Source organism: Gigantopelta aegis, chromosome 3 (assembly GCF_016097555.1).
Source record: "Gigantopelta aegis isolate Gae_Host chromosome 3, Gae_host_genome, whole genome shotgun sequence".
In the NCBI taxonomy this organism is placed as follows: Eukaryota; Metazoa; Mollusca; class Gastropoda; order Neomphalida; family Peltospiridae; genus Gigantopelta; species Gigantopelta aegis.
The window spans coordinates 68939256-68964145 of record NC_054701.1 but is presented as its reverse complement, the minus strand read 5'-3'; the positions used below and the strand labels follow the sequence as shown (position 1 = coordinate 68964145).

Genomic DNA, 24890 nt, shown 5'->3' with positions numbered 1-24890 from the left:
AGAAGAATCCGATTAGCGTCTGAGTGGTACAGCAATTATTATATAAACGTTTGTGTCGCACATCATATTTAAAGTAAGATATGTACCAAACTGAGACTTTTTGCCATTAATACAAAATAATCAACGGGTTTTGTACAAATATTTCAGTGTTATGTGTTGCATAATAGATAGATACACATATACAAGCGTGCGCACGCAATGATTTCACATGTACTATATATGGGCAATTGAACATGAAATCTGTGTTGAAGGTAGTACTATACCAAATAACTTCCGGCTGGGTCAAAGCTCGAGGTGCACCCAACTTTTGATAGAGAAGTGAACACCACAAGTCCTGTGATTGGTTATAAATGTGAGTGTGTTGGTTGTAAACAATAATAGTTTCATCTGGGTAAAATAAATGTGCAATTTTATTTCATCTAGTACCAATGTGTCAAGTAGCCTTGTGCTTGAAACATGTATGGGGTACCTGTAAAAAAAAGTACTCGAATTTTGTGCGAAACTAGGGTAGTCATAGACGCTACCCGTTATCTCAGAAACGAGCAGCTTGACCCCCATTTTTTTCTGATTCACTTTAAGTGTAAGGGGTGGTAGTATTTATATCCGTGGCGTTTATGTCGGTAGGAGTTTTAGCCGCATATGTTACTATTGTCGTCTATGGGATTTGATTTGGTAGTATACACCCTGAAATTAATTGTATTGCACATATTACTCATTGTATAATAATTGCTTAATATCTAACTAGTTTAATATTGGCACTGGCATGTTAGTTTTGTTCGTGTTATTTGTGAGTATTAGGTCGCACTCACTTTATATAATAGTACATAAGACAATAACACTGAATAGAACAACAACAACACACACACACCCCAAACACCCCCCCCCCCCCAAAAAAAAAAAAAAAAAAAAAAAAAAAAAAAAAAAACAAACAAACAAAACAAAACATTTCAGATGAATTTGAAATATAAATGACATAAGCAATGAATTAAAACATATAAGTGGACGTGGTGTAGCTCAGTGGTAAAGCGCTGGCTTGATGTGCCGTCGGTTTTTGGGATCGATCTTCGTCGGTATGCCCATTGGGTTGTTTCTCGTTCTAGCCAGTGCACCACGACTGGTATATCAAATATTGTGGTATGTACTACGCTGCCCGTGGGATGATGCATATAAAAGATTCCTTGCTACAAATGGAAACATCTAGTGCGTTTCCTCTCAGACTATATGTCAAAATGACCAAATGTTTCACATCCAATAGCCGATGTTTAATAAATCAATGTGTTCTAGTGGTGTCGTTAACCATAAACAAACTTTTTAAAGCATATAGTTGAGATTAAGCGCTAGTAATGAAAATCTCACCATGAGGTCCAGATTGCTGACGCTGGGAAAAACCAAACTTCTTTCTGAAAACAAAAATCATTTTGAATAATAACACGCATTTTTTATTTGAATGTGTGCATTGTTATTTTGGTTTATTACCCCCCAGCTGGCACTAATAACCGAGGAAATAAAAATAATACTTTTCCATGCATCGGTTTAACCGGTCATTTAATTGGGTAGTTCAGTTTACTGCGACCAATGATCGAGCACGTACTGAAGCAGATTCAACATACACTGATCTTGACCAAGCGGTGGGCGTAGCAGTAGTAGTTATTTCTGAAAACTGATGGATTATTTGACAATATATACCAATCTTGATAAACAAAGGACGACGATACACAGAATCACAAACACACTTTGACAAACTAAACGCAGATGAAAGTAAATATATATTCACATCGGTTTCGTTTTATTGCAGTCTTGTTTCTGTGTCGAGGTTAACCTATATTTCACAGTTCAATCAAATTCGATTGTGCTTTTTGTTTCATTGAATGGTATGGCTGTCGCAACTGAGTCATCCCCTAGAAGCAATCAGTCATATGTCTTTAAATTATTATCACATGGGGGGACGGGGCGTAGCCAGTGGTAAAACGCTCGCTTGATGTGCCGTCGGTCTAGGATCGATCTCCGTCGGTGGGCCATATAATTACATACTTTACAACCATGGATTACCATAGGCTGATTAATATACATATGGGCCTACATACATACATAGGCAGCTTAGTAAGGGTTCTCATATATGTAGTTTTACATTTAAACACAACTGTACATACAACGACCTTTGATGTGCCAGTCGTAGGGCATTGGCTGGAGCGGGAAAACAATTAAATTAGTCTATTTAGGGAGACTGATCCTGTTCCCCATCACATTATCCAAAAAAATAGTTGTCTCCAAACATCGCTAGGGGAACAGAGTTTTGATATTTGACGCATGGACTAGCAAACCATAGGTACTGTTATATTGGATCAAGAAGAAGTTTGTTTTGGTTAACGACACCACTAGAGAAGATTCATTTATTAATTATCGGCTACTGGATGTCAAACATTTGTTAGAGGAAACCCGCTACATTTTTTTCATTAGTAGCAAGGGATCTTTTATATGCATCATCACATTAACAGGATAGCACATACTACGACCTTTGATATACCAGTTGTGGTGCAATGGCTGGAGCGGAAAACAGCCCAATAGGCCCACCGATGAGGATCAATCCCAGACCAATGGCGCATCAAGTGAGCGCTTTATCATTGGGCTACGTCCCGCCCCTTATTGAATCAAGAAACCACAATTAAGCATTTGATTTGCCTGGAAAGTTTGACAGGCTTCTGCAATGAATTGAGGATTAAAGTGACATATATCATTTCATTCAGAAAGATGACTGTAAACCATGGCATGGGCCTAAGAGATCGTATGCCTGACTTTATCTCAAATTTCTTATCTACGTTATCCGATTCTCACTCCCAAGAGATGAGTGTGCCTCAAGGTAGCATCCTGTCAGTAACTTTATTTTCTGTGAAAATTAACAGCATCACCCAATGTTTAAAGCCTGGTGTTGATAGCTCGTTATATTTCGACGATTTTTATATTTGCTACAGGTCGTCCAGTATGAGTATCATTGAACATCAGTTGCAGCTTTGTTTGAATTAACTTCAACAATGGGCAACTGGCAATGGATTTCGATTCCCAAAGTCAAAAATCGTCTGTATGCATACCTGCCAGAAAAGAGGTCACCATTTAGATCCTCTTCTGTTTCTTGACAAAAATCCGGTTCCAGTTGGCAGGAGACCAAATTTCTGGGGGTTATTTTTGACAGGAGGCTATCTTTTGTTCCTCATTCCACAGTATGTGAAAAAGAAGGGCTTAAAGGTCCTCAACATATATCTTAAAAGTTATTGGTAAGACTGAATGGGGAGCAGATCGAAATATTATGCTCCGACTTTATAGATCTTTAGTTCGCTCTGAACTTGATTATGGGTGCAATGTGTATGGGTCAGCTCGCAAAACTTACTTGCAGATGCTAGATCCTATACACAACCAAAGATTTAGGCTTTGGTTTTGGTGCTGTCAAAACATCTCCTGTGGAGAGCATGTACGTCGATGCACACGAACCTAGTTTGGGTGCTAGACGTGCAAAGCTTTCTCTGCAGTATGCTACAAAGATTAAATCAATGCCAAAACATCCTGCACATAAAGCGGTGTTTGATAACAAATATATGAAGTTATTTGATGCAAAACCGAATGCGATTCGAACATTTGGTTTTCTCATTAAGCAGTTTTTATCAGTTTCTATCATTGATTTAACAGACATTTTGGAAACGCCTTCATATTTTATTTTGCCACCTAGGTGTATCAAACCACCAAAACATTTATTCGATCTTGTGCATCTAAAGAAATATCGCACAGATCCAGTTATTTAAAAACAACATTTAATGGAAATCCAAGAGAAGTACTGTGATTACATTCTTGTTTACACAGACGGATCACAGGATGGGAATTCTGTGGCTTGTGCTACAATTTTTCCATCAGACGCAATAATTTCATATGAGATTGCCCGATTCAGCATCAAAATTTACTGCTGAAACCTGGGCAGTTATTAAAGCCCTGGAACAGATTAAGGATTCGTATGCATCCAAATATATTATTTTTACAGACTCACTTCCGTGCCTCCAAGCTTTACAGTACATGAAATTGGAGCATCCCTAAGTTGGGATGGTGATGCGAGAGTGTGTCTTTTTATCAATTGCCAATACAGATGTTATATTTTGTTGGGTAACGAAAAGGCAGATGTTGCTGCCAAGTCTACTTTGAACTTGCCCCGTCTCAATGTTGGTGTCCCCTACAGTGATTTTAAATGGCATATTAACCATTATATTTCTTCGACTTAGCAAGATGATTGGGATGGTGTGGTTGCGAACAAGGTTCATTCTGTCAAACCAGTCCTGGGAGAGTGGCAGTCATCCTACAGGTGGCGCAGGAAGGGTGAAGTAATCTTGTGTCGTGTCCGCATCGACCATACATATTTGACACATTCATTTATTTTAAAGACGGACCCTCCTCCTCAGTGTGAACAGTGTCACTGACTGTGTGCAACATTTTGGTGGGGTGTGATCATCTCAAGCCGAAGAGAAATTATATATTTGGCAACAGAAATGTTTTGGAATCTTTTAAATTCCATCCAGAATTAATTGTACAGTTTTAAAACACTGACATCTATACAAAGTTTTAAAATATACTTACTTGATTTATGTATTATACCCCCCCCCCCCCCACACACACACACACAGCTCCTTAAACTGTGGTTTTACACAATTATACATAAATAATATTTTCATATATTTACCATTTATGACTGCCAATAGCCGATGTGTATTTAGTCAGGGAGCCAATGGCCACAAAATGGGGTCCAGTGGGATTTTTCTGCTCAGTAGGTCTCAGTGAAGATAAAAAAACAACTTGTTGGCACTCTGGTGTACTTTTCCAAAAGAGTTAGAGTAGTCCAATTTATAGTGTACTTTTCAAAAAAGAGTTAGAGTAGTCCACTTTTCTCATTTGAAATGATTCCTATGTTTTTAGGCATGCTGATTCTTATTCTGACCATATAAAATGCAATAGGATCAATGTATACATCAAAATGTATATGTATCATGCTATTTTGCTAAAAATATTTGACAGAAATTACAGTTTTCAAGTGATATTTTCCTAAACGACGTGGTCATGTGTGAAGTACACTAGACTGATTACTTAGGTATTGCAGGACCAGACAAACTATTTAAACAACAGCCTCCTACAAATATAAGCTAAATAGTTGATAAAATATCCTCTGCACACTAAAAGTACATACTTTTCTACAATGATAAATATATTGTGGACCAGTATTGTAATTCAACCAAGCGAGTCACTGCCATGACTGTGTAACCACTGAGAGAACTGCGCAGTTCGCAAGTAAAATTCAAAACTGTTTTAATCACTTGACATATGTCCATCATCGTCATCATAGTCAAACTAATCAATGTCGTTTTCTTCAAGATCGTTATCGTCATCACAGTCGCCGACCACCCCTTCATGCTCATCCTCCATGTTCTCACATCCGTCGTCGTCACTGTCAGAACAGCTGCATAAGTCTGTACAGTTCATACCAGCTTTCCAGCAGATACACCGATTTGTTGAACATTTCCTTTTCACACAGGCATACTTCACCAAATGTAATACTGCATTAGGTGCAGGCAACTGCTTTGTCACGATAGGAACCTACTCTTCGTCATCAAGTTTCCATCCATAGTCATCGGGTGATGGGAGTTCGAGATTGGCAACAGTGTCACTGTTCCATACTATCAATTGATGGTGAGCTCGTAGTGTGGTTTGATAAAGTATGCCTGGTGTAGGTGGTAGTCGCTCAGCTTGTTCTTGTTTTGTCTTGAACAGCTACCAACGAAGTAGCTCATATTTGAAATCGATGTGTGCAGCTCATAAATCTGGTAAACAAACTTCTCAATACCAGCGCAAGAGTTACTTGTTGTTTGTCCGAAGATTTATCATAGCTCTGATGATGTCATAGTCTTTGAATGTCTTTCACATGTAAGTTTTTCCTTGCCAGCCAAGCTACCTGTATTATCTGCACCGGTAAGTGCATGAAAAGCTGACAAGGCAGCGACTTTGAATTCTCCAGTGGCTTATACAATGGGCTTCAAGGGGACCACTCTGTTCTTGGTTCCAGTACCTGTCACAAATGATGTGTCCTGGCATAAGTCTCAATGAAAGCACGAACTTGTTGCCCCATTGAGTGTGTTGCATCTAAAGCATGCAATAGCAACTTTGGGGGGGGGGGGGGGGGGGGTCTTGCTCACTATCTAAGTGACTCATAACCTGGTGCGTTCCCTACATTGATTTCCAAATGTCATGACAAAGCACAAATTCTCTGGAATGACATCAAGTATCTTCTTTGTAAGATATGTTGCCAACTCCATCTTCGTCTTTGTGTGAGCTAGAAGTTACTTCAGGGGCAATTTCGCAATATTTGTTGTATCGGAAATGTGGTAAGACACCACTGGCTGACACCCTTGTCTCTTGATTCGAGTTGCTATCTTTAATTAACTAGGTACATCATATCGATCGCAGATCACGTGTATATCATCGTATCTCCTGTATTTCTTTACCACATGATGTATAAAATGATCTGCGATCTCAGAACAGTTCCTGATTATGTGTGGTTTTCCCATTGATTGAACCTCAGTCATTGCATCTACCAAAACAACATTCTTGGTAAGTGTGTTCTCTAATGGTACCTCAGCAGCTGGTAAATCTACCATGCCCGTTGAAATGTCCATTTCATCTGAGTTTATGGTTGAGTTTTCGGGTAGTTTCTCCAGAATGCCCAGGAAGCTGCTTTTCTTTGAGCAATGCAACATGTAGAAATTAGCAGCAAACATTGATCTCGGCACCACACAGAAAATTCATGTTCTCCGATTGCGTCCTTCAGATTTATTTCAGGCCTCGATTTGCACACTATTAATAGACGAGCAAAACGTGATAGGTCTTCACGGAGTTCAACAAACTTGATCTTAACTTCCTTGGCTGTGCTCTTCCAAGTGGCTAGTTTTTGCTTCTTCAAAGGTGACCACAGATTGACAGCTATTGTTTGGATCGGCTCTGCAATAAAACTTTTGAACAGTTTGCTCCCTGTCTCACTTTGGTTGCAGAAATCTTCTTTGACTTGGTCAGGTACAACTGACTTGGTAACTAGGTTATATAAGTCATGAGTTTTAACTGCAAATGGATTGGTAAAGCTTTTAAGCATCACTGTGATGTCTCGAATGTTGATTCCATGTCTTATCAACCAGGCTTTAGACAAACCATGATGCTGTGTTCACCTGTCTGGTTTAACTCCTGCCATCTGTGAACTTCCGTCTCTAGCCTGGCAAGTTCTGGGGCAGTTATGAAGAATTTCGTCCTAGCAGATGGTTGCAATGTAGTAATAAATATTAATTAGGATGTCTTCTTTAACCACACAGGCTTGTTGTGGAATCATCCATAGTGTGATTTTGCAAGATACCATGGATGGACAGGTTGGCTTAGGTTAGCTTAGTAACTGGTTTAATGTGTCCATATACCACTAGGGTTTCGAACACGCCTATCCCGAGTCCGGCCTCCAATAGGATCGGGGGTCTGACTCAGGACAGGGATAACCTAACAAATACGGTCAATTTTGAATATTATCACCAAAAGTATAAAAAGTGTTGGGTCTTTTAAGAGCAAAATGGTAAACTATAATATTTCGCCCATAATGAAGAGGTAAAATCACACCCTTCCGCTGAATATTTCATTTGTGATGTAGGAACTATAGATGATTTATTTAGTAGTTTGTAAAAGATTTTACTTCCCAATTGGTCTTTTAGAAAGAATTTAATTTTCGATGGAAATATTGGATTTTTGCCTAAATTGAATGTTTGGTTATTTGTATTTATTATATCACGCATAAAGGATTTGACAGCTGTTAATAACGAGGTATATTCTAAAAAAATTGACCTTATGTTATATTTTGCTTTGAAGGTATCAAAGTTCATGTATCGTCCTTCGTCATCTAATAAATCTTGTATAAATAATATACCCTTTTCAATATAGTGTTTATGAAATATTGTTTTTCTATCTATTAATATGTTATTATTATACCAAATATTAGAACTTAACAAATCATCATTATTAAAGCCGCGTTTTTGTTGAAGTATTAGCCAGCTATTTAATACATCTTTCCAAAACAAATTATGTATGTTCCTTTTCTTAATTTGAATAAAATTATCTCCATATATTATTAATTGTTTAGTTGTTAAGCCTGTAACAGATTGAAAGAGAGTTGTCCAATTGGATCGTGATAGAAATAAACTTCTTATCCAAGTCAATTTCAGTGCTGTTGTAAAATTTACAACGTCTAACATTTTAATACCCCCAAACTGATAAGCTTGCATTAAAACTTCACGTTTGATTTTATCTGGTTTATTTTGCCATATAAAATTTAAAATGATTTTGTTTATTTCTTTTAACAATTTTAGTGATGGATTTGGTAATGAAATTAATAAATGTGTTATTTTGGAAATAATGAGAGTTCTTACAACAACAATTCTGCCCATAACTGTAAGTTTTCTCGTTAACCACTGTTTTATCGTGTTTTTCATTTCAAGTATTTTTGGTTCAGTATTTTGCAAAATCGTTTCGTCCAAGTTAAGCGAAAATTTTACACCTAATAAAGTGAACACTATTGAGATATAATATAACTTTCCCCATCTATATCTATACCTTTAACGTCTTTGGAGTTTCGAATTAGTATTGCTAATGTTTCGGAGCATATTATGAAGATAATAAGGGGATGGCGGATTACCTTGTCTATATCCTCTTTCTAGATTAAAACTCTGTGATAAAAATCCATTTTGTAATATTCTGGACACTGAGTTATTATAAAACGTTTTTATCCAATTTTTTATTGAAGATTTAAAGTTAAAGATATCTAAAGATTGTTCAATAAAACGCCAGGAGACTGAATCAAAAGCTTTCTCGAAATCCGCTAATACTAACATCCCTGGTATTTTATGGTATTCACAGTATATTGCATTATATCATAGATTAATCGTATATTTTCACCTATAAACCTGCCTTTAATAAAACCGGTTTGATCGTTTGCTATAATTTTATCTAATACTTTTTTCAATCTATTTGCAATGCACCCAGAAGCAATTTTATATATTCAATTTAGCAAAGTAATAGGTCGCCAATTTTTCAAAAACTACTTTGGTTTATTGGCTTTTGGTATATAGGTAATGATTCCTAATTTTTGTTTACTAGACATTTCTTTTATACTATAGCTATAGTTAATAGACCTAATTGTAAAATTACCTAAATTTATCCCAAAAAAACTTAAAGAATTCTGCCGTAAAACCATCTGAGCCAGGACTTTTATCATTTTTCATATTTTTAAGAAATTCTAATGCTTCGTTGTAGGTTATTTCCCCTTCTAATTCTTCTGCTTCTGTATCTGTTAATTTATTTACCTTAATGTTATTAATAGTTGTGTTATTTTCATTTGCTGAAGGGGCGCTTTTTGAATACAACTTTTCATTAAAAAAATGTGTTACTATACTGCCGTCATCAAGTTCTATTCTGGAAATAAGTTTACTATGATAATTTCTGGATTCCAAATTACAAAAATATTTAGTGGGTTTCTCCCCTTCTTCTATCCAGTTTGCCCTAGATCTAATGAAATTACCTTTTAACTTATTCCTACGCATTTCTATTAATTCATTACGTTTTGCTTCTAATAAATCTAAAGTTATATTATTTTTATCTTCTTCGAGTATTTTTATTTCCTCACAAATTTTTGTTTCTAATATATTTTCGTTTTTTTTTGTTTTTTTTACTTAAATGAGGAATATGAGATAGTTTTCCCCCTAATTTCTATCAATAAAACTTCTAGAAAAAGTTGATCGTTAATCGTAAACTGGATATTCTCATTAGGAATTTGACCTAGTTTTCTATGTTATATACAGGAACTGTGTATTGGCATTTAACATTTTCAATTATCTCTTTAATGGAGTTGACGTATGTTTTATCCTTAAGTAAGGAGTTATTAAATTTCCACAGCCCCTTACCTCTTTTACAATGATGTACCTTTAAATAAAGTATCACTCCGGAATGGTCAGATCTATAATTGCTCTCAATAGATATTTTATTTACAAGTGATATTAAATTTTCTGATAGGAGAAAAAAAAATCTAATCTAGCTTGTTTAATAGGATTTTTTTTAGTCCACGTATATTTTTTTTAATTCGGGTAAAGTTCGCGAAATGGATCTACGAAACTAAATTTCTCAAAGTTTTCTAAAATTAGATCTCTAGCTTTGGGATTATTAATATGTAAGTAGTTTCTCGTATCTAAATCAGGGTTAAGTACTAAGTTGAAGTCACCACATATAACATATTTTTCATTTTCAAATTCTTCTACTGAGTTAAAAATGTTCTCATAAAATTGTGGTTTATCCCCATTCGGTCCGTAAATATTAACCAGTGTAATCTTCTCCCCTTCTATTGTTATATCAAGAATTACATAATTACCCGAATTATCAGTTTTTATTTTATGCAGTTTATACTGGGTATATTACTGATACCATGCTAGAGGACACAGCATTTGTTATTATTTAAAAGATAATATTTTTTATTGTGTTCGTGGTCGGGATGTAGCTCTACCGTAGACCGTACGCCCGAGTTGCGATGAGACATCATATAGGGTCGATTGATATCGTGATTTTCGCGCTCGAACCACTGCGCATACAAAATGCATTAAAGGGACATTCCTGAGTTTGCTGCATTGTAAAATGTTTCCGACTAATAAAATATTTCTACGATTACACTTACATGTTACATAATATATTTTCTTATTTAGAATATCAATGTCTGTATATTCAATGTGTTTCTGGTTGTCTTAATATTTGTAACAAGCTCAAACTAGATTTTGTCTTCAAATAGTTTAGGAAATACAATGAAATTTAACTAAGTGCAAATATTAGAACGATCAGAAACACGTTTAATATACAGCCACTAATATTTTATGCAGAAAAATATATTTGATATATAATTACTATCGTTAAAATGTCTCTGTTAGTCGATAACATCTTAAAAATTAATCAGGTAGGTACGGTACAGCCCATTTTGATACCATTTAATGAATAGTATCCAATTCCAAGTCACAAATTAAGTCAAGTCTACACTAATGGAGTGTGGAATAAATAACTTAATTAGGGGATAACCCTACTGTGTTTTTCGATTTGCGGACGTATATCGGTGGTTTTACTGTCGCAAATTTAGTTTTAACGGTAAATTTACGACTCTAATTTCCAGCATATAGTTTAGGGCGAGTCTAACATCGTGAGTAATCTGGTCGCTGGCATGTCCTTGGTTTTCATCATGCCAAAACAGGCAGAAATGAGAGTAATTGTCTGGACTGTGACATCAGTGGAAGGCGAGTCTGTATTGCAGATATAACATAACTCATACATAGTCTTCATTTTCTTGTTTAGAATATCAATTCCCATTCCACAGTAGCATATTATGCCATAGTGTCACATTTTGACAGATCATGGGCAGGGAGATCATGAGTTCCTTCACACAACAATGCTACTGTATATTTCTACTGGGAGCTTAAAGTCTACAGTAGTGATTCTATGCTCGGTGGCCACCTATTACACTGGGGGCATTCGTGAACAGGGCTCTCTATCACGCCAAGTTGTGCCGAACTCTGGAAAACAATCACCCACCAGCAATAAACTAAATTACGGTGCGGCACCTTACCCTTGGAAGTTGAAATTGGTAAACTTACAAGGCCGATAACCCCGTTAAATAGTCGTATTTGTAAATGTTGTAACCAAAATATCATAGAAGATGAATTTAGTTTTTTTTTGGATCACATGTAATGTCTATTCAGATTTAAGAATGAAGTTATGGGATGCAGCCTCTATAATATACCCTAACGTTCTTGAATTAAGACCTATGGGCCAGTTTAAATCACTTCTGATTTCTGCCAACTTGGTTAAACCGTTGGACGATACTATTTTAACCATGTTCAAGAGAAAAAACACTTGGTGTATAACAATTTTATGTTTGCTTTTATTTAATAATCCAAATCAAATTTAGAATCAGTATTATATTTTATAATCAGCACATTAAATTGTTTTACTTAGTAGTTAGCACAATGTATTTTTAAATATTTTAGAATTCTAAAAGTTTGGAGTGTCTCGTAGGCCGTTTGACCGGATGCTGTATCTTTTAACCTCTGCATACATATATTTATATTACATGATTTATGTACAACATGCGTTACTATAATAAAATAATTGTTCTTCTTCTATTCTTCACTAAACCCAGAGGACTTTGGATGGAAGAAAGACATATGTACCAATTTAGTCACTACCATTCCGAATGGTGTCAATGTTGCTCCATATTATATTATGAAAATGAACAGATGTGGCTGCAAATGTAAAAATCCATGCCATTCATGGAAGTGCCATTTTCAAGTCATCAGTCTATCATGCACTATGCTATAATGTTCTACTTGTTAGTCCCCTACCGGTCTGTATGTCCGTCTGCCCGTCTATCAAGTTTATCTTGAACATATTTATTTTTAATAATCAGCTTTTGTGTATCACATTTCTAGTATAACCAGGTTACGTATTTGCCTCTCTCTCTCTCTCTCTCTCTCTCTCTCTCTCTCTCTCTCTCTCTCTCTCTCTCTCTCTCTCTCTCTCTCTCTCTCTCTCTCTCTCTCTCTTCCTTTGCCAGTAATACTTATCTTTCCCTTGATATGACTGGCTATTAAAAACTCGGTTACGCCGCTGTACCTGCTTATAGCAGTCATCTGAATATGAACATGTTCCTTTAAAACGCCAGGTAACTCATTTCGTTCACGCAATTTGCAAAGGTATATCTAACATAGGAATGGTGTATTACCTGCAAAAGCTATGATTACCAACACACGCACACACACACACACACACACACACACACACACACACACACACACACACACATGAAAACAGAAAGACATGTTTTATTTAACGACGCACCCAACACATTTTATTTACGGTTATATGGCGTCAGACATATGGTTAAGGACCACACAGATATTGAGAGAGGAAACCCGCTGTCCCACTTCATGAGCTACTCTTTTCGATTAGCAGCAAGGGATATTTTATATGCACCATTCCAGAGAGAGGACAGTACATACCACGGCCTTTGCTACACCAGATGTGCACTGGCTGGAACGAGAAATAGCCAAATGGGTCCACCGACGAGGATCGATCCTAGAATGACCGCGCATCAAGCGAACGCTTTACCACTAGGCTACGTCCCGCCCCCACACACATGAATGCGAATTGGTTACTGATCCGTTTTTACTCGAACAAAACATTCTGTCTCTTTGCTATGAAATGTATCGTGTTTTATGTCTACTAGTTGTAGCATCAAGTCTTGATCTCTTCCATATTTCCCCCGGCATGTTCTCCACCTGCAGAACATGCACACATCAGAAAATCAGTAATTCAGATTAAATTATATATATATATATATATATATATATATATTGAAGAGTTGGTAAAGATAAGAATAATATTTTGTATATTGGGTCTATAGCAATCTTTTTCTACAAAGGAATTCTATAAATATATATCGGGCGAGTCACAGTTTGTAAATACATGTACTATTTGATGTTGAAAAATAACATTCTAACAAAACAGACTTCATTTTACATGATATTTTACTAATACTATCAAAATGTATATAATCGTAGCGATGTATTTTTATTTAATGATTACATGATGAGAAAGAAGAATATAGTTAATACAATTGCATACATATATACATATATACATGGTTGTGTGTTGGTATATGAATATACATACGTCCACACACACAGAGAGAGAGAGAGAGAGAGAGAGAGAGAGAGAGAGAGAGAGAGAGAGAGAGAGAGAGAGAGAGAGAGAGAGAGAGAGAGAGAGAGAGAGAGAGAGAGAGAGTCTCTCTCTCACCGGCATCATAACAAGCATAACCTCGTTTACATCATAATTTACTTCATGAACAAGTGCGAATATACTTACAACAGAAATGACAGCGCCGTCGTTATCAAAATCAAGATAACTGTACTACCAAGAAGTACAATCAAAGGTAGTTCGGAAACACCATCTTGATCTGGAAAAGGATTGAACACTTTGCGTTAGCATAAAACAGTTTAATAATCAAACAACGTGCGCAGGGTGGGGGGTGGGGGGTGGGACTACATGTTTCATCTCCGTCCTTCTGTTTGTCTGTCTGTGTGTCGTCCCACATAAGGTCATCTTCTAAAGCTGTATCCTAACCGGCCGCGAGCGATTATTTTAGAAATCATTGATTTCAATTGCCGTATCCTAACCGCACGTGTGCGACGCGACATATCTTCTTCCTATTCGGTTTCATATGCTCACTAAACCCTGAGATGTGCGAGTGCGAATGCGAATAATTTTTACATGCTCATATACCACTAGAGTTTCGAGCATGTCCATCCAGGGGCCTGTCTCTGGATAGCCAGTGACTTGCTCCGGGACAGAACAAAATTAAGGGGATAATTTTGAAATTTACACCCAAAAATTAAATAGTGGGCCTTTAAAATTTCGATGCGCATCTCTAATTAATATAATTCATAAAGAAAATTCTACTCATTAAATTTGGTCGCTAGATTAGATTGGGCGGTCAAAAAGAAATTGGATAGATAGATAGATAACACGCCTGATTTGGGATGGGGGTGGGGGTGAAAATGGACAGAATTTTGAAAATAGAAATTAGTAAAAGAAATTAGTAGGATTAAAATTAGAAACAAAAAAGTTAGAAGCCAAAAATAATTGAATTGACTGATCGACCGAATAGTCCAAAAATAAATAAGAGAAAGAAGAGAGGATCGGACTATTTAATAAAAAAAAATTCAAAAAGAAGTAATTTCGACATGAAATTTTGAACGAAGGTCTAAAAGTTTAAAGTCCGATCTATATGGTCCGGGCCAGGGGGGGGGGGGGGGGGGGGGGGTAAGTTTGAGGTGGGCGGAATTTGGAATACGAATTTAGTAGTTAGGTCAAAGCTGCCGGTTTTGGCTCCCCCTGAACCGCCACTGCCGGTCTCGTCTTCTTCTGGATGAGCCGCCCGGTTTGGTTCCCCCTGAGCTGCCGTGGGACGACGTCTCCTCCTACTTCGCGATCTATTCTGTTTATTGTCACCATAATACAAGGTGACAATAGCCGTGCTCCCATTGTGTTCAACACGATACTTGGCCAAGCGACCAAGCTCGTGCAGCAGAGCCCCAAGGGTGGAGGGGAGAGAAACATCGACGTTTGATAAACACAACCGCATTGTGCGCTGTCTCGAGTAGGAATGTATTATAAGGTATCAACAATTTTTATAAAATATTTACAGTTGATGCATCGACATTTGCTGAACAAACATAAGGTGAGTTAACCTTTGATGCTATTTACATATGGTATATGGCCCTTGATTTTATGAGATAACGAAACTCGCTTCCCGGGTTTTTTCGCAATGCCTTAATCTACTGAGCTGATATTTTGAATGTAGCTTTTACAGATCAAGATTGATTTCCATAGCCATTTACTCATGTTTAGAGTTACTGCCCTTGAACTTAAGAGAAAAGAAAAGTTGTTGGACCTCGTAGGGGTCATGTATTGCTTTGGCAGTACTCTGAGCATGCTTGTTTTACTCGAAATCGTATTTGCACACACTAGAGAAACCAGATAATATAAAACTCAATTATTACAATAAGATTTTTTAAATCAAGGAAACACTGATACTTTTTATACATTCATATGGTAATTAGTAATTGCCTAGCTGATTATACATTTGCATTGGTTTATTTGAAATATATGAACATTGTCCTTAGTTTAGTTCATGCAATGATAGCGCTTTTAATGGCCGGATTAATTCCTAAGTTAGAATGTCTTGGACAGTGCTGCGGTTAAGAACAAGACAGCACCTGCGCCACTCAGTAAATATTCCAAACAATATGTGTCGTACTCCCCCTAATATAAAGATTAGTCACGGCCCTGATATGCACCACTAATTGCATACCATCCCCATTGGAAACAATATAAGTTTAATTACAATTTGTTTCCAGAAGCTATTGCATGGAACTTACAGTTAGCAAATTTTGTAAAACGTTGACACCCTAAGAATTTATGAACCTGCCACTGGTTTACGATACAGTATTAAAAAGAAAGAAATGTTTTATTTAACGACGCACTCAACACATTTTATTTACGGTTATATGGCGTCAAACATATGGTTAATGACCACACAGATTTTGAGAGGAAACCGCTGTCGCCACTACATGGGCTACTCTTCCGATTAGCAGCAAGGGATCTTTTAGTTGCACTTCCCACAGGCAGGATAGCACAAACCATGGCCTTTGATGAACCAGTTATGGATCACGGATCGGATCGGTGCAAGTGGTTTACACCTACCCATTGAGCCTTGCGGAGCACTCACTCAGGGTTTGGAGTCGGTATCTGGATTAAAAATCCCATGCCTTGACTGGGATCCGAACCCAGTACCTACCGGCCTGTAGACCGATGACCTACCACGACGCCACCGAGGCCGGTCACCAGTATTAAAAAAGAGATGATTTGAAATAATTATTAGAACTAGCACTGGTTAGCCAGCTGTGATACATGAAATAGTAAATTGTATAATAGCCGTGCAATAATGTAACATCACTTTGAATGGCCGAGAGGATATATGCCTTGCCATGCTTAACACACGTCTAGACCTAGCTTACAGTGTAGTTTGTTTCGAACACCCAAAATTATAGTATGACTTAAGCGCAAAATGTCCTGATTTTAATTAACTTATTCTATTCATAATGGGCATAGCAACCGATGTCGATCCACAAGCCCTTCAACCTATGTTACAGGGGTTGGTCTAATACGCAGAAGAAAGATTTACACGAATATACATTTGTGTTGTATATTTGCTTAATTTCGTTGTTATCAAAGTGTATCAAAGACACCGCATGATTGGATTTTTGTGAGTGTTAAATATTGTCATGAAATGTAATGTCTCGACATTTTTAAACATTTCGATTTATTTCAGTAGTTGTGCGAGTATGCCCTATACCGCATCCTTACATCTAGTTCAAAATATTTAAGTGTTTACAAATACTGGGGCATTTCTTGAACCACACATATAAACGAAATGTAGCTGTGTATCTGGTGCTCCAATAATTTTCTTCATTAATTAGTGAAATCGGCTAAAATATACACCAAATAAATGCATTTTGACGAAAGGTCGATTTCCCTTGATTTGCATGATAACTCTCCTTGTTAACTTTAAGCGAAACTGTTAATACAATTTTGAAAGATATATAACTATTTTACCAAATTCAAAATATAATTTATTATTGTACTTTTTGTATGAAAAGCAACATATATTTTAACCACACAGCTTTAGTCACACAGTGTCACTAATAAACTATTTAATGTGGATGGAAAGCCTAATGAGGTTCATAAGCAAGTTTGAAGAAGAGAACAATGTTTATTTTACCAAATGTTAAACGTTTTGTAAGGCCAAGCGAGCATGCGATTGTTATTGCTACCTGCTAGCTTTACTCACTTTTAAGTGTGGACCATCAAAATTAAGTGTTATTGTCACGGGGATCCTATACTACCCGTAACTGAATAAAACACGATTATCCAAATATCTCTCCTAACTGTATATCTATTAGATCTCTCTGTATCGGGCAGTCCAATACCCGAGTGGTTCGGATCTAGGTATATCAGAGATACGATCTTATATAAATATGTATAATATAGCACCTTTAGTTCACTAGAAAACACAACAAAACACAATACACTTTGGAATCTGTATTAACCTTACGCTGACAAATATATGCCGCAGTAGTTAATTAACAACAACAAATAATAACAACCCAGAACTAATCACTTAATTAGTTAATCACTAGGTGTCTAGTTTACACAATATTCTAATCACTTCCCCGTGATACAACACACACACTGTGATAATTGAGAAACGCTGCCAGGGGAACTTAATTAATAAAGGAATTACAACTCTATTCCTAACTGGTTAATTTTTAATTAACCCTTAACTACTCATTCAGTAACCTTGTAATACAGAATTAATACTGGTACATATCACAATAAAGACATACAGTTTACCTAGGTCCTCTAGGATGACCGGCTAAGCTTTATATTACCAAATACTCGTATACAATATTAGACAGTGAAGCCTACAATTTACTTCGTCAGATTACCGGAAACACTGTCTAAATAATATTGGTATAATACAGTATTAAAATATTTTTAAAGTCACATCAATCACATCAAGGTTATACAATAAAGCAGAAATATATATTTACCACGTCCGGACTGAACTTATATACATCGTTCAGTGGACGACGTTCCTCCGGAGCCTTCCAAAATGTTTTCCTCGATATATCTAAAATCCTATCTATTTATTACAAAAACCGAATATCGCCTGGGGGCACATCGCGGTACTCCCCCCTATCATGTGATATTTCCACAGCGACCAAGACGGCATTTTTTCTTAGATGGTCAGACTTACTGTCGCCATTTCACTAGCAATACCCAGATCGTAAACCGTACTAGCGGAGGTATTACGTAACTACTGACCACATGGCCTCCACACCTGGTCTGGGTGTGTATTAGGGGGTACGGTCGCGCGGAGGTATTACGTAACAAAGTGCCCACCTGGTCTAGGTAGTACTAAACCAAATAACTTCCGGCTGGGTCAAAGTTCGAGGTGCACCCAACTTTTGATAGAGAAGTGAACACCACAAGTCCTGTGATTGGTTATAAATGTGAGTGTGTTGGTTGTAAAAAAAATTAGTTTCATCTGGGCTAAAAAAGTATGCAATTTTATTTCATCTAGTACCACTGTGTCAAGTAGCCTTGTGCTTGGAACATGTATGGGGTACCTGTAAAAAAAAGTACTCAAATTTTGTGCGGAACTAGGGTAGCCATAGACGCTACCCGTTATCTCAGAAATGAGAACCTTGACCCCCAATTTTTTTCTGATTCACTTTAAGGGTGAGGGGTGGTAGTATTTATATCCGTGACGTCTATGTCGATTGATACGTTGCAGGTAGGAGTTTTAGCCACATATGTTACTATTGTCGTCTATGGGATTTGATTTGGTAGTATACACCCTCTAAGTGCATATTGAAATACAAGACTACCACCGTCGCGCGGGGGTATTAAGTAACCAAGCTGCACACAGCCCTCTAAAACAATTAACATCGCCACAGGCGAAAACGATAAGAGCATGTTCCGTCACAGTTATTCAGCACTTTCGTATTTGATTCTTGTGTGTTAAACAAAGACTGACGTATGGTGGTGTTTTTTGTTGTTTGTAGTTGTTTGGGGTTTTTTGGGTTTTTTTTTTTTGTTATTGGCTTTTGTTCTCTTTTGTTTTTGTTGTGTTGTTGTTTGTTTTGTTTGTTCTTGTTTTGGGGGGATTTTTTTTTTTTTGGGGGGGGGGGGCGGTGGTTTTGTTTAGGAAACAAAACACGATATAAAATTTGCAAACAAAAGTTCAGTGTTCTAACAGTGCCTGCATAAAAATGCAATATTTGGGGTTGAAGTAATAGAGGGTACAGGGTATACTCACGTGTATTCAGTCCATTATAGTTTTCAGTTGCACTTGTTGTACTTGTTGTACTTCTTGGATCGGCTGCAGGTAATTCTTCATCCATTCGCAGTGCTATACATTGTGAACCAGTGTATCCAGGTATGCAGTGACAGGTGCCATCAAAATGACATTCACGATTCCAACATCCTTTGCTGCATGGGATGTCGCAGCGATCACCCCACATCCCTTTTTGACAGCCACTCAAACACTGCCGAGTGTCACGGTGACATACACTTCTTTTCGTACGGCTCCTGGAACAAGTCTTCGGACAAGTTTCCGTGCAGTTTGTTCCACAATAATAACTGTTACATTGAAAACAAATGCCGGTTGTTATATTACAGCCATCCAGTTCACAGTTTATACATCTTTCTGTACAGTTTTCTCCATACCAACCTGAATCACAGGACTTACATTGCCCACTGCATAACGCACAGTTGTACGCCCATATAGAGCTAATGTTCAGGGAGTGATCTACAAAGGCAGTTTGTGTATAGTAATGATGATGATGATGATGATGATAATATAATAACAATAATAACTTCTATTGTTGCTGCTACCACCACCACCACCACCACTACTACTACTACTACTACTACTACTGATGAAACTAAGATGAAGAAGATGATGCTGATAATAAAACTGCTACTACTACAACCAATAATAATAATAATAATAATAATAATAATGAAGATGATATGATGATGATGATGATGATGATAATAATAATGAAGAAGAAAGCATGTTTTAATAAGAAAACTTATAAAGGTACTGATCGTAATTATTAGTGTAAACTATTTTTAACTATTATAGTTTTTGCAGTTAAATTACACATTACCCGTTTATATTTAGTGATAGTATCATTGTGTTTCGATGTTAACAACCAAACACAGTGATATTATCCCTATTCTAATACTACACCTATTAGGAGTACATATAATAACTTTGTGTTTTTATTGAAGAAATTCCACAAATCTTTAAAACCCTCTTATATAACAGTTTGACGTAAATAGAGGATAATAAACGAGTTATTGTAAAATGTATGTCCCGAGTGAAATAATTTACCCTTTCACGAACTTTAGCAAGTGACAAGTGAAAATTATTTCACGAGGGACATAAATTTGATAATAACTGGTACCGAGTTTGTTATTCTATTTATTACCCCAGCACAGTGGGGTTTTTTTTAAAGCCTTTATTTTTTATATACATCGACTTCATGTATATAGAAACGACGTAAACCACTTTACACTGTTCTGGGTATTGCTTTAACTTTGTATTTTAATCATGGTTCACAGATAATTTTCAAAACCCAAAGTTCAGTATATTCTGTAAAAAACCCACACATCTATAATGAATTGCATTAAACTACCATTTTATTACAAGTTTAACACTGAAACCAGAAAGATGTAAACGCAAATCATGTTGTGTGCTTTGACAAATAGTGATGACGTCATATTTAGTACCGATAAGGTGATTGGTTTGTTGGCGTCAAATCGTCCAGTAGTAATATACGTTAAACCAATGCAGAATACTTCCCACTGACAAAATATGAAAAATATGTTCCCCGTTATGATTGACCATTGGGGTAATAATCTTTTTTTTTCTCTTGACATGACGTCACGAACTCTTTTTTTTTAAAGTCTGTTTCTAAACGTATATTTTCACTTATTTTTGTATAAATACATAAAATAATATTTATTTACGAAAGGTTAAGTATTCTTTGCATGCGTTTTCCCGACATGTTGCGATATTTTAAAGTAGTTAGTCTTGTTTTAAAATGCGTTTAAAACATCGATAGTCATTTCCATATTGTCTTTGTCAATTACGTTGTCCCAAAAAGTATGTTCTTAACAAACCTGATGCACTTCAGATGGTGATACAATTATTTCTGATGAACCTGTAGTTGTAATTTTGGGAACACAGACTAGAAGAGCAGGCAACACAACACATCGAATTGACTGCTGCGATCGATCAGTGACCAGACCTTACTTGAGGTAGCCCCTGCGCGTGCTATAACCTCGCCGTGGTGCAGAGTTGTAACATTCTCTTTGAGAATGGCCAATACAGCACAATTGAAATTTTGAGTAAAAGTCAGTATCTATCTGTGATATTTGTATTTTTGCACAGTTCCTTACACTGTTTTTATTTAAATCTTGAATTTTTGTATTTATGTTGATCATCACTCTGTTTGTGCACTTTGTTTTCATTGGATACTGCATACTGTCCCCCACAGCACCTTGAAGTCATGCAGCATTTGTGGACAATGCACAGAAATGGGTGTGATTCGGTCCCTTAGCCCACGTGTGTTTGTTTACATTAATATAACATGAAAAAGAGATGGAGTGTTCAGTGGCCTGGTAACATTAATAAAACTGCTACAGCCACTGGGACTATATGAGAAAACATAGTGTAATTAAATTTGCGACACCCCAAAATAATATTACTAATACCAATAATAAATAAATAAATACATAATAATAACAATTAATTGTTAATCGCCTGGAAAACATGCACATGTTGTTGTTGTTGTTTTTTTTTTTTTAGGGGGGTAGTAGTTTGGGGTTTTACCTTTTTTTGTGACGTTGTTTGTTTTCGGCGGGGGGGGGGGGGGGGGGGGGGGGTGCTTCTATTTTTTCAAGCAGCGTTTGTGGTCTTATATAATTTTTGTAAAGTTTTATATAGTTTTAATCTACTAGAAAAAAGTCACTGTGTAAAATAAAATAGCATTTAAAATAGATTGCTCCCTCTGTTATACGGGTGAGACGTGGTAAAGAGCTCGCCTCGTACGCGGTCGGTCTAGGATCGATCCCCGTCGGTGGGCCGGCTGAGCTATTTATCATTACAACCAGTGCTCCACAACTGGTGTAACAAAGGTCGTGGTATTATTCTGTCTGTGGAATGTTGCATATAATAGATCCCTTGCTTGTAATGGTAAAGAGTAGCCCATTGCGTAGTGTCAGCGGGCCTCTTTCCTCATTATCTGTGTGTTCCTTAACCTTAAGTCCGAAACCATAACCATAGCTTAATTAAAATGTGTTGAGTGTGACATTGAATAACACAGTTCTTCCTTACATCCGCTGTAGTATCCAGCAATCGCTGCATTGCCATCCCTTTATTACAAGGATTGCCTTTCCTACTAAAATGTACGCCGGGTGAGATGGAGTAGACAATGCCCACCATGTCCCCGTAGATCCTGTCAGGTGAGTAGCTTTATTTCGGGATAACCAGGCCATGATATAACCTTTGTTACCTCTCTTGACGCAGTTTCCGTTCTGATGGTCACACATCTCGTCTTGGTCACAGACTCTGCATTGTTTCATACAGTGTTGTCCATAGTATCCTGGCTGGCAAGCTGAACAGAGTCCTTCACAATATGAACAGTGGTGTAGACCCTGACTGGTGTTCCCCTGTTGTCCTAGAAATACGAAACAGAGATTAGACATACAGAACATAATGCACATTATTATTATTATTATTATTATTATTATTATTATTTTAAGAAAGGTATTTTAGTGTCATGTGCACATAGAAAGGTAGCTAATGTTAAATTAATTGGACTGATGAATGATTATATAAAAGGTGTGTATGTGTGTGTGTGTGTGTGTGTGTGTGTGTGTGTGTACGTGTGTACGTGTGTACGTGCGCGCGTGCGACATGTACCAAGTACAGCAAGAAATATTGGATCATTTAAAGCAATTTTTATAGATGTTAAAAAACAAGGAAAAACCATAACTGTATTTGTAAATTATTGCCTCATAATTACATTCAATATATACTATATGACGAAATTTTGGCACTTCAAATTCACATACCTAGAAGCCGTATATGATTACAAATTTTTGCAAACATATTTATTACAACACAAATTTGACTACTTTCTGGTTGAAAATATTATCTTTAATCGTTTCTATTATGTGCACACTTAATTTTTGTCCGTTTAACGTTTTCTTTCTTTTTTCTCCAGTGTCGGTCTCGTGTATCAATAAATATATTGCAATATAATGTACACTACATACTACATATCCATATTAAGCACATTATTTTGTATAATCATTCTGATCTAACATATGCCGAACACTATAATTCATTTATTCATTCATTCTACTTTTTTTCGTGCTTCTATCCAATGATGGTTCAAGCACGCTGTCCTGGGCACACACCTCAACTATCTGAGCTGTCTGTCCAGGACAGTGGATTAGTTGTTTGTGGTTAGCGAGAGAGAAGAGGGTGTAGTGGTCTTACACCTACCCACTGAGTCGTTAAAACTCGCTCTGGGTGGTAGCCGGTACTTGGCTGCGAACGCAGTACTTTCCAGTCTTATGTCCGATGGCTTAACCACGACACCACCGAGGCCGGTACACTATAATAATTATGTTAAACAGTACTGATGTCTGTTTGTCCGTCTATGAACCACAGATTTTTGCTATAATACCATAGGGTTTGGACAACTAAACTGAATTGAATTGAACTAAACTGAAAGTAAATGTCAAAGGGATGTCGACATATCTACTATTGGTTTCTGCCTGCGTTTTCCACGAAATAATACGACTTTCCATAAAGGTAAACAAGGTCAGTTTACAGGCCACTGCAATATCGCCATCATGTTTCACAAGTACTATGTAGTTTGAACTTTCTTTGCTATTGTTATATAATTATAACACAAATCCAATTACAATGTACTTTATTTTTAAGTGCTCTCTCTCTCTCTCTCTCTCTCTCTCTCTCTCTCTCTCTCTCTCTCTCTCTCTCTCTCTCTCTCTCTCTCTCTCTCTCTCTCTCTCTCTCTCTAATGATTTGAATATAATGTTAAGCATATCGATGACAAATGTTTAGCACAATATTGCTACGAGACGTCATAAAAAATAATAATTATGCAACAGTGTAATATTCTGTAAATAATAGTATACAAGTAGTGATTTTTACCATGACGTTGGTTAATTTATTTAGGAGTTCAAGCGAGGAATGTTCTAACGAACAGATAAAATTCATTCAAATAATTCGAAATTAGTATTGTTCTACGAATACCTTTAAAAACATATAAAGTATAAAGGATTTGCAATATTTGATTCGGGTAGTGGTGATTTTATTTATTTAATGCTGTGGTTTTTATACAGTTACAGTAATCTGAGGTAGAGTATTTGTGCGTGAATATATTTGGTTTAGATTGACAGAAAGACGGTAAGTAACGATTTCTTTAATTTTTTAAAAACATACATGTGAAATATATAATGAAATTCATCTCCGATAACGTAATTATTACACAATAGACATATTCTATTTTGTAGCGGTA

At 36.6% G+C, this 24890-nt stretch overlaps 1 protein-coding gene across 5 annotated transcripts in view; it reads right to left on the bottom strand.

The window, feature by feature from the left end:
* The window catches only part of LOC121368972 (platelet endothelial aggregation receptor 1-like), a 29175-nt gene extending 6164 nt beyond the window's left edge, over window positions 1–23011 (bottom strand). The window contains exons 1-4 of one of the 5 annotated variants that reach the window (XM_041493751.1): window positions 22673–23011; window positions 19583–20074; window positions 14002–14092; window positions 1357–1400 (exon numbers count right to left, since the gene is read on the bottom strand). In XM_041493751.1, coding sequence (XP_041349685.1) covers window positions 1357–1400; window positions 14002–14092; window positions 19583–19787 — 340 coding nt within the window. In that variant the 5' untranslated portion in view covers window positions 19788–20074; window positions 22673–23011. Of the gene's footprint in view, window positions 1–1356; window positions 1401–13141; window positions 13413–14001; window positions 14093–19582; window positions 20075–21456; window positions 22143–22672 lie in introns of those variants that run through there. The other 4 variants (XM_041493748.1, XM_041493752.1, XM_041493750.1 and 1 more) reach the window with 4 other exon arrangements.
* Window positions 23012–24890: the final 1879 nt, after the last annotated feature.